At 40.6% G+C, this 16,653-nt stretch overlaps 1 protein-coding gene across 3 annotated transcripts in view; it reads left to right on the top strand.

Annotated features, from left to right (window-relative positions):
- The window catches only part of AMBRA1 (autophagy and beclin 1 regulator 1), a 135,866-nt gene that overhangs the window by 83,216 nt on the left and 35,997 nt on the right, over positions 1–16,653 (top strand). For all 3 annotated transcript variants that reach the window (XM_069784509.1, XM_069784508.1, XM_069784507.1), the window contains 2 exons: positions 7,163–7,351; positions 7,806–7,960. In XM_069784509.1, the coding sequence (XP_069640610.1) occupies positions 7,163–7,351; positions 7,806–7,960 (344 nt within the window). The remainder of the gene's footprint in view (positions 1–7,162; positions 7,352–7,805; positions 7,961–16,653) is intronic.

Raw genomic sequence — 16,653 nt, 5'->3', positions numbered from 1 at the left:
ATATTCATTAATGTTTCTTTGTACAGTGATTTTTAGTTTAGGCTGTATCTGTGCATATGTGAAATTCATTGTTTGACTTCTCAGCAAAACGAGATTGGGTTCTGCTTTAAGGGACTGACTTTTTTAGGGAGAACAGGGATTCTGTTTTCAGAAACACTTCTGCTTTCACAGGTAGCCATTGAAATGAATTCAGAAAAAGTTTCTCCCAGTCCCAGCCCTGTCTGTTCTGCAATTCTGGAAGTTACATATCTGGCAATAGAGGTCTCTGTGGAGTACTGTTCTGTTGCTTAAAGAACCCACAAAAGGAGCACATGTAGTGATACCATAGCAGCAGAGATGTGAGGAATTGAAATCATAGAATCACAGAATGGTTTGGGTTGGAAGGGAGCTTTAAAGGTCATCTAGTCCACCCCCGCTGCCATGGGCAGGGACATCTTTCAATAGATCAGGTTGCTCAAAGCTCCATCCAGTTCCACTTTGAACACTTCCAATGATGGGGCATCCACAGCTTCTCTGGGCAACCTGTATGGGGCCATTTACCTCCCAGTCCCTGGGAAGTCAGAGGAGCTAGGGGAAAGCCATCAGTAGCCCATCGCATTACAAAAAGCTTTCTTACTGTGTCATTCCTACAGAGAAAGTATCTGGTGTTTCTGTTTCATCTCCTTCCTTCACATTGTATAGAATGTTGTGGTGTGATGTGTATAGCCTGGTGGAAAATAAAAGCCCTGCTTCTTGATGGTAGCTCTCAACATTGTAAAGGGGAAAGATGCTTTATATTTTGTCCTTGAGAAACATTCTTTCTCTTGGGAAGGAGCACGCAGTGTCATCTTGAAAGTAGAATACTGTGCTGAACTTGTGTGCCAGTGCTTTGATGTGTCTTGTTAAATGCCAAACTTTGTAGTACAGTTGTAGGCTGAGGATCAGTGTTCAAGGTGAAGTTTTGCCATGCGGTGGCAATACTTTCTATTGCCCAGCCAGACTCTGAAAGAGAATAAAAATGAATGCAGAGGGGGAAGCATCTTGCTGCTGACTTAAATTCTTTGGGACTTCTTTGCAAGCTTGTAAAGTATTTGAAGAGTGCTACAGTTGCTAATAGCTTCCCCCCCCACCCCTCGTCTGGCTGCTGAGAAGGCTGCTGATTTTAAAAAAAAAAAAAAAAAAAAAAAAAAAGATGTTTGTTTATAATTTATGGAATCCCATAGAAAATAAGAACCATCTGCTTCTCAAGACATCAATATTTCAATCTTCTCCCTCTTCCCTACCAGGACAATTCCATTCTGAAATAGCTTCCAGTTAGCTGGAAATTGGGCTACAGTTTCTGTTATTGTTGTACCCTTCTTGCAGGCAGGGTTTCTGCTACAAGCGCATCCCCAGCCCTTCTGACTCCCCACTTTGTGCTTCATAAAACTTGGCTTGTCCATCTTGATTTATTATCATTTGGAAATGTTCAGTTTTACTCTTCTTCTTCCTTTTTACATGTTGAGCCCAACTCCAACATTTCTAGATTGTTAGCCACGTCTCCCTCTGCCAAGGTCTAGTAGGGATGCATGAAGGTGTAGCAGCTGTGCTCATCCTAAAACAGGTATTTGCCAAGCTTGCCTAGGCACAGAACAAAGGCAAGCTGCAAGTTTGCCAAGGTGCACAAATTTGTAGAGATATTGCGAAGCTAAATGCATAACAGTGGAGTGGTGGGTTGGAGGTGTTTTTTTCTGACTCTTCATGATCTTGGAAATAAACTGTTTTCCCAGTAAAGCATGTGACCTCAATAGCTCCTTTTTTTCCCCATCGTTTTCTGTAAATCAGAGGTGGTGATGTGAGAGAGCCCTCTTACACAGAGGGGGCTATTGCACTTTCTGAGACTGACTTGAGCCGCAAGTGGTTTGGGAGTTCAGGCAGATGAAATGATGCAGCCGAAGTTTGGGACTGCCTGCCAGCTCCACTCTCCATCAGAGAAATGACTCTGTGGCCAACCTTCGTCTCTGAGCCGCTCTTCTTCCTGTTACAATTAAACAAAGAAAAGATAGTTTGGAAGTAGGGTGTTGTCCACTGAATCGGACGCATCTGAGCAAGCGACAGCAGCATGATGAGTGCCATCCTGTGATCTTGGCGCCTGGGCTCCAGCACCCTTTGGAGCCCTGGACTCAGGACTCGGCTCCGCGGCAGCAACCTTGCTAATGCTCAATCCAGCAAGCGCACGAAAGAGGACTCCGGCAGTCCTGGGGAAATGGCTTTGCAGGGACTTGTGGGATTTTAGTCTCTGCCCTGTCTTTCTTTATTAATTGCAAAATGGAAAAGATGGCTTCAGATTTCTTCTTTCCTATTGCCAGTTTTGCTTTTAATAACTCTGAAATAAACATGACCTGGTCTTAAACTGTAATTGTCAGTCATATCAGCATTGGGATGGGGAATTTATTTGGCAGCAGAGACAATGCTATCTCTGGCGTTTATTTAATATTCTTCTAGTAAGTGTTGCATATCCTTAAAATTTCCTGCAGCTAACGGGTAAGTATTGAATCAGCAAACAGTGTAGAATATAGCCTTTCCACAGGTAAAATATTTGAAGGTTTTATCACTTGTTTATATCTCTTGAATGTAGTTTCTCTCATGCTACTCGCTGCTCGTTATTTCATTTTCTAGCCATTGCGGCTGAACCGGTCTAGTTCTTCCACAGTTAGTCATGCATCAGAAATTTGTCCTGTTCTGACCCTGGCTGGGACTTGAGGAAGGTGATTTGATCAATACTGTGATTCACAGTGGGATGCAGAAGAACTTAAAAGAAGGAAAGGAAAAAAAAAAACCATGCCAAACAATGTATAAATAGGAGCAGCTGTTAAGAAAGTGTCATCCTTAAGGGTGGCTAGGAGCGGATGGTGTGCTCAGCACTGTTTTCCTTTGGCAAACAGTGCTGTTACTGCCAGCATTCCAGGCCTTCCCCAGCTTCAAGCGTAATTATGCTGTAGGTGTAAGCACTCCAAGTTGGCACAACAGCTTGATTAATTTGTTCTCTGATGTTTCTTTTGATCTGTTCTGTTAGCTCAGTGGCTGCATTAACAACAAAAGAAAACACAAGATGAAAGGGCAGCCTTGTAAATGGTTTTCCAATAATAGCAATTTTTTTCCCTAAAATCTTCTGTATTGGCTTCATTTTCATAGATCGGGCCTCAGGCTCAAAGAGATCAAACAGCCTGTGGCTTTGTCAAATGCATGGGTATCTTCATCCTCCCCATGTCTTGGGAATCTCTTACATGCTGTTCCTTAAAATGAAACCTTGCTGAGATCTCCACCTCTCACATTTAGACTTTTTCTGCTGGCACAGTAGGCTCCCTTGGTTCTAGGTGTAAGTGCTACCTGAGTCCCTCATCCTTTGTAAGTGAGGGAAGAGTAAAAAAACATAATGCCAGTGTGAATCATACACTGAAGGACTGAAATAAAGGGCACGCTTTCTTGTTCAGTGCAACTTGCATCTGTGATGTTTTATGTTCCAAGCACACATCAAGAGGGAAAGATAGTTCTCTTCTGGCAGAGGAGCTCACAATCTGTTTTGCTAAGAGGCATTCACCATATGCAACAAACTTTAAAAAGAACAAGACACACAGTCATGTTGGCCATCATTGTGGACTGCTCACCAAAAACCTCTGTGCTGTGCTGAAGGAGGGGGGTGGGGGGAGGAAAAACTGTGTAGATAAAAAAGGACCGAACATGTGCTATGTGATAAACAAGTATGCAATCTTGCTACTTCCGATATTGAGCATCAAATGGCAGTAGTTAACATTGTAGAGAAACCGTGACTACCTCATGGAAACTGCATCCTGAGCCCAGAGATGCAGGACGAACACTTAGATATCTAGCACAATAGGAATGAGAGAGAACAGTTCTTAGGCCCCAAAGAAAGAGACTGGACTGTATTTTCTCTTCTAATAATTTTCATAGTTGTACGTCTGGCAAATGCTCTCCCTGTGTAATGTGTAGTTTTGCTCTGTTGATGGCCTTCTTGCTTGGCTCTCTTTTAAGTAGTTATCTCAGCTTTGGCTGGGAGAGCCCAATATTCACCTCTCCAATACGTTCCCATTCCTTTTTTTTTTTTCTTTCCCTCAATTTTTTTACATCACTGCTGATTAGAGTACACAACAAAGGAATTGGTGAGAAAGGACCCCCTTAGCCACTGCGTCTAGCTCCCTGCTGTCTTAGGCAAGCACATCCTATAGTTCCTCTTATTCTGTCTTAAAATTGGTTAAATTCTTTGCCGCTTTCACTTCTGGCTATTCTGGTAGAAATCTTCTAGTTTCCAAACTTAATGGCTGCTTTTACCCACTTACTCACCTGTCAGCATTATTTGTGAAGAGAACCGATGTTTTTCTGGCATGCACTTTCTGGTATTTTTTGTAAATACAATCCCATTTCCTTGCAATTTTTTTTTTTTTCCCCAAACATAAAATACATACTTCGTTTCCCCCAGTCGTCTTCCTAGCTCTTTGCTGGACTTGGTACCGTTTAGGGTTTAATCTTTCTTGAACATGGCTGACCAAAACTGTGCCCAGTATCCTGCATGTGGTCTCAGCACAAGGTTGTGTATCAGCACTGATATTTCTATTGTAAGTGTGTTCCCTAGTGCAGTTTAGGATTGCCATCTCTTTCACTGTTATGCTGGGTGGATGGCTCAGTCTTTGCTATGATCACCAAAGTTGATTCTCTCTTGTTTCCAACTGAGAAGCTCCTAGGAAAGCAGAAATTTATAAATGTTAACACACTCTAGAATTCTTTTGTTTCACTTCTGTTACGTCTCTGTATACTTCAGTTCACTGTGTGGTCTGATCATGCTCTGTTAATGAAATTACCCAACTTTGTCAACAGAATTCATCAACCAGCTCCACTCTGTGCCTAGCCCATTGATAAACCTAATAAGTAAGACTGGTTTTGAAATGAGTCACTGAAGAACTCTGCAGGAATCCTCCCAATTTGATGGGGATTACAATAGTGCAACCTGTTGTAATGTATCCTTTAACTAGTTCACAGCATATATTACAGTTCTTGTGTTGATGCCCATTTTTCTTGTGATGACATAATGAGTACTTGAATGAAGCCTAGATCTAAAAAAAAAAAAGGGGGGGGCAAATTTTAATTCTACCTTTTATAAAATTAGGTAGTATAGTCTTTAATCTGTTGTCTTTCTGTTCAACTAGCTTCAGACTAAGCACTCAGGAATTTCGTCATCTTTCGGACCGTCTGTTCTTTGGAGGGCCATGTGTATTTTAGATTCTGTTATTATAGGACTGACAGTGACTACCATTATTTACCTTTTTCTGTTCAGCAGCTTTCTGTTTATACTAGGCTGAAAATTACTGTTTTTAGCAGCTTTGAGACTGAAAAAAATGGTTGAATAAATTTAGAGTACAGGTGTAGGTGGTTTGGTACGGAATGTAATTACATAGTCCACTTTTTATCCTCATTTTTCTTTTTCATCAGAATTTCTTAAATGGAACAGTAGAAATTGATACTGAACCATGTAGGAAAGCAGTGCCCAGGAAAAATGTCTTTGAGACCAGAAGAACTAAGATGAGGTTCAGCAAGTGCTTTAAATCAGCAATGCTGGAAGAAGGAGCAGTCCTGTCTGCTTCCTTGTCATGACTTTTTTTTTCTGCTGCTGCAAGGGTCTATGTGGTCGTGTGGTGTACCTAGTTGGGAAACTGTTGTGGCTAAAAAGTGACCTAGACAACAGTCAGTAATTTCTCAGCTATATCAGTACGCCAATGTAGCTTGCTTTCCACAGTAGTGTTGGAAACAAAGAGCAGAGGTTGTTTCTTCTGGCAGCAGTGTCAGTTTGTTAAAGCATTGGGTTACAGCCTTAATTTGATTTGGAAGTTCAGACTTCCAAGAATGCATAAAGCATTCTTGGCACTGTTCTTTTGTTAAACTAATAAGAAATCTAGCTCAAGAAGTACCTTCATAAACTTATCTGCAATTTTAGCTGAACAAATCAAAGGCGCTTCTAGGCTGGACATGGTCTGATGATTTAGAAGAGAATTTCTGGACTGTAGTAGTTGACATAGTGCTCCACATGATGCTGTAGCTTCAAGCATGTGAGATGGGGTATTCAGTCTTCTAGCATGCAAAGTTTCTATATTGCAAAGGTGGGCTTTATTTCTATTTTTCTATATTTCTATCCCCTTGAGTTTGAAAATTCTAGAATCTGAAATTTCCCCATCCCCAAAATAGTGGATGCAGTTTCAGCTCCAAACCTCCTGGAAGAATTGCAGAACTGAAGTACATCTAGGTTAGGCTGAGGGAATGAACATAACTCCAGCCTTGTCTTATCAAGCCACCATTGAACTGTTGGTGATGACGATGCTAAAAGGCCTTGGAACCTCATTGTACTGGGAATGGCACAAGTGCATAGTAAGATTCAGTAGCCCAAAGAGCTTGTAGCCTGCATATGCAAGGCATGGAGGGGAAAACATTTGTATGAGGTCAGCCAGCAACTCGCCAGCAGAGATTAAAGTAAAACTTGTGTTTTGTGAATCACTCTTCACTATCCTGTCTGCTGAACAGTTACTTCACTGAATGCATGAGTGTCTCAAATACTGGAGTAATTAAATGGAGGACCGGCTGGAGAAATCTCTGCCCTTTCTTACTTGCTTTATCCAAGATTGGTGTAAAAATCACCTGTCAGAAATGAATGTCTATATCTTCAGGGAAGAGTTTTTCTCTCATCTCCTGTTTATTGGAGATAAGGGGAGCTGGAAGTAGGGGCTTCACAAGCGAAGGGGAAATGAATTAAGGTGTACTGTTTTCTAATGATACCACTGCTGGAGTTTGTCAGAGAGTCACGATTTGAGACTTGTTTGAGCTGTGCTGTCCTTCGCAAAGGATGGTGTTATGCTCAACAAAGAAGGGGTTTGATAAAGTGCAATTGCCACTATTTCTTGGCTGAAGGCTCCAGGAGGTGAGTAGATTTCATTTCCTGGGCTCATTGCACTGTCTTATCTCTGTTTTGGAGGAAGTTTTACATTAATCAGGGTATTAACATTTCATAAACTTTTGGAGGAAGCTAAATGTCTTCAGTGCCTTTTGAGTGTACTGTCCAGTCTCCAACATTAGGTTTAAATCTGACTTTATTCTCTCTTGAACCTGAATACTTTAATCATTGTTCCTTTCTTCTTTGCAGCCTCTGTGAACGTGCTTGTTCAAAACTGCAAGATTTACAATGATGCTAGCTGCGATATCTCTGCCGATGGGCAGCTGCTGGCAGCCTTCATTCCCAGTAGTCAAAGAGGCTTCCCTGATGAAGGAATACTGGCTGTGTATTCTCTGGCACCCCACAACTTGGGCGAGATGCTTTACACAAAGCGATTTGGTAAGCATGCAGCAAGAAGTTGGGGTGGGTGGGGGTGTGAGAATTTACCTCAGAACTCAGCCTTCAGTGAGAAACGCAATAGTCTGAACATCAGTGATTGTAGTAACAGGAAATAATTTATTGGCCTTCTAACCAGCTACAAACAGAGTACTGCTGGGGAGAAACTTGTCGTATGGTCTGGACATGTAAGGTGCTGGTACGGGGGAGCTGCTAAGGGATAGTTTTTTATTCCTTAAAGAACTTCATTGTCTTAGTGGGAGGACACTTGCAGCAAGGAAATGTCTCGCAAAATTTGTGCTTGTGCAGGTCTGCTTATTCTTCTCTACCCCTTATAAAAATGAGCTTAGTATGCCATACATTATGGGAATGCTGGAAGGGAATGAAGAAGCTGTGAGGATGAAGCGTGAGGAGGGATGTCAATCTGTGAGAGAAATAACCCCTTTTTTCTTCATAGGCCCTAATGCCATTTCTGTGAGCCTGTCTCCAATGGGCAGATACGTAATGGTGGGACTGGCTTCCCGACGTATCCTGTTGCACCCCTCCACAGAACACATGGTTGCTCAAGTCTTCAGACTGCAACAGCCCCACGGTGGAGAAACCTCTATGAGGGTGAGTGTATGTGTATCCTGTTTCTGTGTGTTTTCATAAGTGATTTTGTGTCGCTTTGGCTCTAGCCTAGTAGTTAGTTGCTGGGTTATGATAGCAAAGAGGTAGCATGCTCCAGGCCCACTGAATAATAAACATGTAAAAGAATTTATTACCGAGATATGCAAACATGGCAGGAGAACATAAATATAATGAAATCGTGAAACTTCACTCTGGTTTCAAATATGATGACAAACGTATACATTCCTAAGTCTAGATAACATTCAGAGTACCTAGTATGTCTTTTGTACTTTTTTGAGTAACATGCATCTTGTTTGTGGTACTACAGTTGGCTTTGCTGAGGGAGTTTTTCAGCCGAGGCTTCAGGATCATTTCCTAACATTCCTGAAAGTGGCTAACCTCTAGGAGAGCAGCCACCAGCAGTTTCAGGAAGGGTAGGGGCCAAGTTTCATATCGTACTTGCAGACTGAAGATGAGGCTTATCATACTTTTGCCAAACAGGCTTTTGTTGGCTATTTATTCATGAGCTTTCTATGTATATGTAGTCATATTTGGGCACTGGAATTATCTTTCTGTACTTCTGCTTTGTGGGAGAGCTGAACCATGACCCACTCTGACTTGTTCATTACCTGAGGGAAAACTTTCATCTTTTTGCAAACTGGCAAACAGAGTTAAGAGAACATTTATGTCTTGCTTTGTTCATCAGCACAGCACAACAGCTGTTCAGCGATAGTTTAGGATGGGAAAAGCTATGTCCAGTTGATAATGCACAAGGAGAGTTAAGGAGGCAGAATTAGGTAATTTCTAAAGCTGATATTTGGGCCAGATTCAAGTTTAAGGCCATGTATTCAGGTGACTTGTTGCAGGAAATGAAAAATAGCTATTCAAACTTTTCACTTTGGGGATAACTTGATCATAGTGGAATTTATTACATGAGCAGCTTTTTTTTCCCTCTCTTTTTAAAACTTTTTCTTTTAGTCTAAAAGGCTCCTCTTATTATTACTTTTGGCAGAGCTTTCCCAGTGTACAGGGGTTGCATTGAGCCATTTGTCTGGTGGCCTTGCACTGGGGAGAGACTTGTCTCTGGTATAAATTGCTTGATTCACCTTCAGACTCTGTAGTTGCTCTCCAGACTGCTCATGATTCAGAGAGGGTCATCTCAGCTGTGTCATTACATGAGCTGTTTTATCAGCTGATACAAAACTCTTGTTTATTGTCATCATCTGCTCCACATTATAAGGCAAGGGAAGATCAATGATGAGGATATTCTTTGGTGCACCAGTCAGCACTTTTACAGGCCTCGTTCTGAGCTACCATTCTGGTACAAGCCTCTTAAGGTAAGAGACAGAAATTAAAATGTATTTATGAAAAAAGCAGAATTTGGTTAGCAGGTACAGTTGGTGAAAGCTGTGTGGATATAAGATCACTAATTACATGAATTCGGTATCCTGTTAAATCCTTTTAAAAGTGTAGTTTACCCTGGTACTGTTTCTTTTTTCAGTTATTTTAAGATCCTAGTGAAGTACATAGCTTTTACTGCCAGATACGAGAGTATCCCTTCACACAGTCTTTTTACCATATCATAATAAGTTAAGATAGAGACGTCCTATTAGCTAAAATCATGTCTTTTCCTCTCATCTGTCCTTTACGCTAAAATCCAGTTGCTATGGCTTCTAGCCCTTCCTTTTGGAGACATATTTTTGTAGACAGCTAAATCAGTAAGCTTCTGTCCAAATCTTCCATTTATATTTCTTCATCTCCATTTCAAACATATCTTCTTTCCCTATGGTGTGTTATACTCTTCAAATGCTTGTACCCTTGCTCTTAGTCACCATTTAGTGAAGTAATGCTTTGTATTCCCTTAATCTTTTCTTGTAATTCAATCTTCCAGCTTTCGTTTTTCTCTCTTCTGAATTCTCTCCAAAATGCCCTTCTTTTTTTTTTTTTTTTTTTTTTTTCCCCTCATTCTGGAATATGGTTAAATGTACGTAATGTGATAAGCATAGTCTTACCAGAAACCCACAGAGGGTATTTTTTTCTGCTTTTTTTGGACTACAGGGCTTTACTTACGCAGTCAAAAACTGGGTTTTTTTTCCTTTTTTGCTGTTATGGTGCATTGAAAATTGTGTACAATTTTTCCCACTCTTGCTTTTCAGACTTGCTCCACATCATTGCACTCCTGTCTTTCTCATCTGCTGTAGTTCTGGATTATTTTTCTCCAGATGGATTGCATGTATTCTAAAGGTTGCTTTTTTCATCTTTCTTGCACATGTATTTTTAGCCTCCAAAAACCTTTCCCCCACGTTTTTAAATCTATCCAGTCTAGCAGGATTTGCTAACTAATTTGCTGTTTTCCCTTTTCCCACATGATGTTTAAAGATGTTAAAAATGTCTCATTTCTGACTGCCTTGGACTTTTAGCTTTCTATGTATGTGACAGGGTCACAACTAGACCAGTTTGAATTAATTTGGTTAAAGAGCCTTCCTGTGGGATGATGTTGAGTATTTTCAACATTCTTGTGTGTTGTTGGTCATCTTTGTGCAGTCTGTAGGATCAAGCTTGGAAAACAATAAACTGTTAATCTTGTAAATACTATTCCCTCATCTAGCTGTAAAAATTAGATCACCTACAGATATTTCTTCTGTCATGAGTTTTGCAATAAAACTGCTCCATGAGTTTGTAGTACTTTTCAAGGCATGCAAAATGAAAATAGAGCTTTAAGTAGGAATCTATATAATATTCTTAGCACACTGTCTTTACAATGACTGACGTATTCATATTCAGTTGAGTAAAAAACCTGTTTGCAGCTTGGCCAGCATGCAGTTTAAAAAGGTTTAAGAAGCTTGGTGAAACTGTATTTTTCAATCTCTGATTTAATATGTGCATTATAGAGAATCAGAAAGCATCTTTGTTACCTCTGTGACAACAGCTTGTAATACATAGCAATTGTTACTCAACTTCTTAACTAAAAATAAGTCATAGCCATGTTCTGAAGCAATGCTTTGTGGATGTTTTAATTTTACATTACTCACAAAACTCCCAAGAGAGAAATTAAAGAGAAATGCTACATCAGATTCTATGAAAATTCTTGTAAGTTGTCTTACAATTGTTCTTTCTTTCCCTGACGCCTTTCTATTTGCAATCAATGAAATGGGAGACTAGGGCTTGGCAATGTGGCCTATAAGTCACTGCAAAAGCGTGGCAACCTGCTGAGGAGTGAAATGCAGTGATTACTTCTGCTTCCAGTTAACTCCTCCTCCACATCCTTGACTAGCAGTCAGCGGAATACATGCTTCTATTCCTCAGAGAGCTTCCTCCATCTTGCTGTTGAAATAGAGGCTTTGAAGATGCAATTAATTAGTTTTGTTATGTGAAACTCCAGTACATTTAATTGCACCTAAAAATTCACTGGCTGCTGGTGTAATTTTCAGAGTTGGAGAGAAATGTTCTGTCTGAGAACTACAGCACTTTTGGACTGTACTAAGGAGCATTTTGGTTATACAAGTGTGCATTGTCTATATACATCTTGCTTCTAATATTTCAGAGAGATCAGGTAGAGTTCTACAGGTCAGGGCTGACGTGATTCAACAGTTATGAATTCTGTTCAGAAATGGAGTAAAAGTAGTGAATTGTCATCCAATATGGTAGTCATGAGCTAAAGGTTCATGCTCTTTCTGTTCACTCCCTTCAGATTGATCTGCTTAGCATTTCAGATGGAAACCTGGCTTTGCTAAAGAACAAGTTTCATTTTCAGACTGAGGCTTAAAAAGCTCTCTAGTAGTGTTGACTTTTAATAAGAGTGGTATGCATAAGCTTCATTTTTTTGTTGTTGTGTTTGTGGCTTGGTTTTTTTGCAAACCTAGCTAACATCTCTGAAATTTATCTGTAGCTGGAGAGTACAGGTGAGGAGTTGCTTTTAGCAGATCTCTAGCTTGGAGTGGTACAGGTAGCAACGGTACTGGGAATTGTCTGGAAATATTTGAGTTTCAGAGATGGGAGAAAGGACTCCAAATATGGTCTAAGAATAGGTTTTGCAGCCTATTTTGAAAGCACAGGTGGAGCTGGTCTCCAAATAAAGAGGATCTGTTTTCAAGCTGCTTGGGTCTAGGGTGATTTCTGAATTCCACATGATTCTAAGAGTATACAGAGGCTAAAGAACTTAGAAGAACATGAAATTAGAAACTTGGTCAGAGCTGAAGTTCATTAGAAACATAGAAGAGTAAGGATCATATTGCCCTAGATCTGTTAGCAGTGGATATTAGTGAGAAAGGCGGCCAGAAGGTAGTTTTATTTCTGGCATTCGCAAATCTGATGCCCTTGCAATGTTTAATGTTTTTCATTTTACCCAGAGGAAGCTAACTCTGAAATATCAGAAAAACATGATTACTGTAATCCAAATTAAAATAAAACTTGGAAAGGAGCTTCTAAGCTAAGGATACAAAAAGCGAGGTAGTTGATAGAAAAATTTGATTGACATGAAGGTGAAGAGCAAATCATGCAATTTGTGGGGATAAGGTGACTTAACCAAGCCCCATCTCAAATACAGCACTGTGCTTTTAATCTGGAAGGAAATTCAGGCTGTGGAGATCCGGAATTAGCTCGTGACAAGACTACCGGTATTTGGGAAACATCCTGATGAAGTAGTCAGTCAGTAGCCTGGATGGAACAAAATACATGTACGCTTCCATTGTAAACAAATGGAGAATTCCTAATCCTGCAGGAAGAAGGGCCTGAAGCAGAAAGGCACACGGAGTTTTAGCATGGAGCCAAACTGTTTTCAGTTTATTAACTCTTAACGAGGACGATGCACAGACTATGTGAGAAGATGCACAATTTTACTGGGTGCTGTTGTCTTCTGAGCTTCATGCAAGTGTCAGTGGAGTGTATCCAGTGTGGTTTGCAAAGGTCACTGCCAGACCTCGTTGACTCACTGGATGAGCTGTGAATGCTCCTGCAGCCATAAGCGAAGGGCCTTTAAGCCTGAAAGCAAATGGCCGTGCACATTTGCTTCACTGGGGCGCAATTTACAGTTTTGTCAGAACTCTTGATAATGTGAAAAGAAAATTGATTAGAAAAATATGTGGAGATGGCTTATTGTAACGCATTACCTGCAGTGGTTCTGTTCCTATGAACTAACATACTTCTGAAAACAAGCGCCGTTTGCAAGAGAGAGAGTACCAACCTCTTGCTCTGTTATTGACAAAGCATGCTTATTGGTGTGGTCCCTTGTGTCTCCTTTCAAGAGAGATTTTGACATCTTCAAGGCAACAGGGGGAGCTTCTGACAGCTCTGTACAGTAGAACTGCAAATAATACATCCAATTACTGCCCAAAGAAATTTCTCACTGCTGGCAGAAGTTGAACCAGGTAGATGTTTCTTAGATTACCAGAAGTCCAAGCAGAGTCACAGACTGCATGTACTTGTTGATCCTAGGAAGAGGGCATGGGGACAGAACCCTTTTCTGACTGATAAGGGAAATCCCTCCTTTTAATACAAAGTGGAGCATAATAGTCTGGTTGAGGCCAAATAGTTTTATATGCTCTGTGTATCGGCAGATTCTGGCAGGTATCTTTAGAAAAGCAGAGCATATCCAAAACCCATGTTGGTAAGCATGGCTTATGTAGGGTGCTGTAAGAAAGAGCTGTATTCAACATCACTGGAAAATGCATTGCCACCTTGGTGTTGCAGTTGGCATGAAGATTTGCATAATGTGCACATTGGAGTATAGGTGCAGGAATGGTATGTTGTAAGAGTCAGTTAAATTGCTATCTTGACCAATTCACCCATGTCTGCATGAAGGCTGCTAAGACAGAACTTACAAGAAACTGTAAAAACTTAAAACTCGTTAGGATCCCTTCATAAATATTGTGTTAATATCTCATGCGATGGTTAAACATGGGAGCAGTGTCAGTTTTAGCAAACTGGTGTGAAGAAAAGGCAAATGACATCTATTCAGGATGTTTTTACTTCATGGGATGTGAAGCTGAGAGCCAAGACCTTTTGTTTAATATGGGGTCCAGTATTAGGAGAGCTGAGCTCTTGCAGTTCAGGTAAGGCCTTGAGCCCATTTGCCCCACAGTAGCTACTGTGAGCTTTGGTGCAGTTGGGTCCATAGTAACTAGATAGAAGAAATTATGGCAAATTGAGATTATTTATGTGCGGTCGTCTTGCCAAGTCAGGTAGGGGGAAGGGAGCCAAGGTGAATTATTACCAGATTTGCACTAAACTGGCCACGGGCTGAGAAGAGGTTTGCAATTTCATGAAGACTTTTTTTTCAGTACTTCTTCCTACTGTCTTTCTTGAATTAAATTTAAGCCAACTCTTTCCTCCAGTATTTATTCCTTCCAGACGTGTAGGCAGCTGGATGACAGCCTCTTTTCACCTAGATGAGGATGCATGTGGCTCTGTCATCATCATATTGTTGACATTTGATCTTGTATGCCGTTCTATTGAAGGCTCAACAGACGGAGAGCAGGGTGGAATGGCAGCTATGTGCAAATCCTTTGCTCTTGTCATTAGATCTTTAACATATTGTAGATTTTGCTGTTACAGTCTTAGCATGACATTTAATGGGGAATTCACAGGTACTGTTTTTGGTTTGCAGTCTGAGTTAAGGGCAAAAATGAAGAAGCTTGTCATTCCTTTTGCCATAGAAGTGGCGATATTTTTATTAGATTTATCCCAGCATTGAGAACTGTTGGTGATTTTTGCAAGAGATAGCAATAGCTGGGGGCACAGTCCTGTTTGCACAGTTCAGTTCACTTGTGCATCTGCCCTGAATATATACATATCTGTCTTCTGTCACGCTAACACCCCCTTTGGCATTCCTTTTTCTCTCCTTTCATCTGTTCCAACCACACGCATGCACAATTGAAAGGACAATTGTTTTGTTTAGCAATTTCTTGCTTACTCAGCCCTAGGTTTCAGATCCAGGCTTGGACCAGTCCCCTAAAGGGCTTTTTGGAGGTATTACCCTGGTTTTGCAGCCTTTGGGAGATGGGTAGCAAATTAATGAGCCACTTCACTGCAAGTATGTTACTTTCCTGAGTGAGAGCTTTGTTACCTGAGATGATCCATTTCTTCCTAAGACCTAGTTCTAGTTAATGTTTTTAAGTTTCCCACTAGTTATCTTAAAGCTCTTTCTCGTAGTAGTTGCGTGGCAGGCTTGTGAGATAAAGTACCAGCTGATAATGCCAAGAGCTAGCCTAAAGAAAGAAAGGGTGTGCTATAATGACACTTCTCCTGATTTGAAAGATCAGCAATAAATTATGGGATCAAGTATGGTCAGGAAGAACCAACAATGTTTTTTACCTTTGCAGAAAGTTTCTCAGTCCATCCAACAGAAACTTCTGGTGCTGACCTGTTTTAGGAATTGGATCAAGTATCCTCAGTTAAGGTTTCAGTTGTTGCTGAAAATTAAGGGTTAGTTCTCATTTAATTCACTGTGGCTCAGAAGACAAAGCTAGGATTTTCTACACTAACAACAGGTGCAGAAAAAGGCAGAAAGAGGTTTGCTGTAATGGTAAAGACTGAAAAAGAATTTCATATATGATCCTATTACATCTGGGGAAGATAAATGGAGTTGAAAGAAATTTTGTTTGTGCTGAGCATTGATAAGATCCATTTGAGGATAAGACTGACAAATCCAAAAAGATAAGTGCATTATTTTTTGCTGCTTCCATTCTAACAGAGAAGATCTAATGGAAAGATGTTTATGTTGTTGGCAGGAATCAGCTGTGGGGGAGGGGTTGAGAGCAGCATAGACCAACCTGCCTAATAAGAGGAGACTAGGAGCAAAAAAGTAAATTTTTTCCCATCTGATCATGGGAACTGCATGCCTTTTTCTTTGCATCTGCATATAGATACAGAAAGGAGACTCCTTCCAAACAAAGGGGAGACTTGCCTTGTTTCAAAATGCTGATATACATTGTCTTGTGAATAAATGTATTGAGCCTTTGGTCAGTTATCCCAAGGAGTGTTTGTTTTGCTTTGCATTTGTCTGCTTTAGACAAGCTAGACTTGAATTCTGCTGCAGAGGGCTCTGGGGTTTGTGGCAGTGCAAGGCATAAGCCTGAATTTCAGCAGCTTTTCTGAAATTCATTAATTAATAGAAGGCAGAGTAAAGAATGTAATCTAAGCAAAAAAGGGATAGTGTTATTTATTAAGGAGATCAGGTTAGGATGTCTGTTTCTTATTATGCTTCTGGACCTTAAAAAGCCACAGACTTGTTTAAACTAATTGGCAGCATTATAGAAGTCAGTGATGCAGGTGGCTTCCTGGCAGCTAAGCAAAGGACATACAGTGCTTTCAGTAGAGTGGTAGATACTTTATAGCAATTTATCTGATACCCTGGTGGCAGAGGTGAACTAGTTAACCGTTGACATTAAAAAAAAAAAAAGGTAAGATTTTTCAGTAGCAACACACTATCGGTGGGTAAGGCAAAAAAAGATAAGGAATTGATTTAGGTGCTCTTCAGTCTCAGTGAGATGCTTGCAATCAAAAAAGATGTAGTGGAACTTCTGAAACTTGAAGTTCTTATTCAAGGTCAGATTGTGGAGCAGCATATGAAGGGCAGATGGGGACATGCAAAATGTGTGCAGTCCTAGTTGTACTGCTGCTGGTTTTGGTCTGCTTACGCCTTCATCCTGTCGCTGCACCTCATCTGCTGCTCTGGCAAATACAAGTGCAGTTTATAG

This window comes from Haliaeetus albicilla, chromosome 5 (genome assembly GCF_947461875.1).
Source record: "Haliaeetus albicilla chromosome 5, bHalAlb1.1, whole genome shotgun sequence".
Taxonomy (NCBI): Eukaryota; Metazoa; Chordata; class Aves; order Accipitriformes; family Accipitridae; genus Haliaeetus; species Haliaeetus albicilla.
This window is presented reverse-complemented; position numbering and strand designations above follow the sequence as displayed.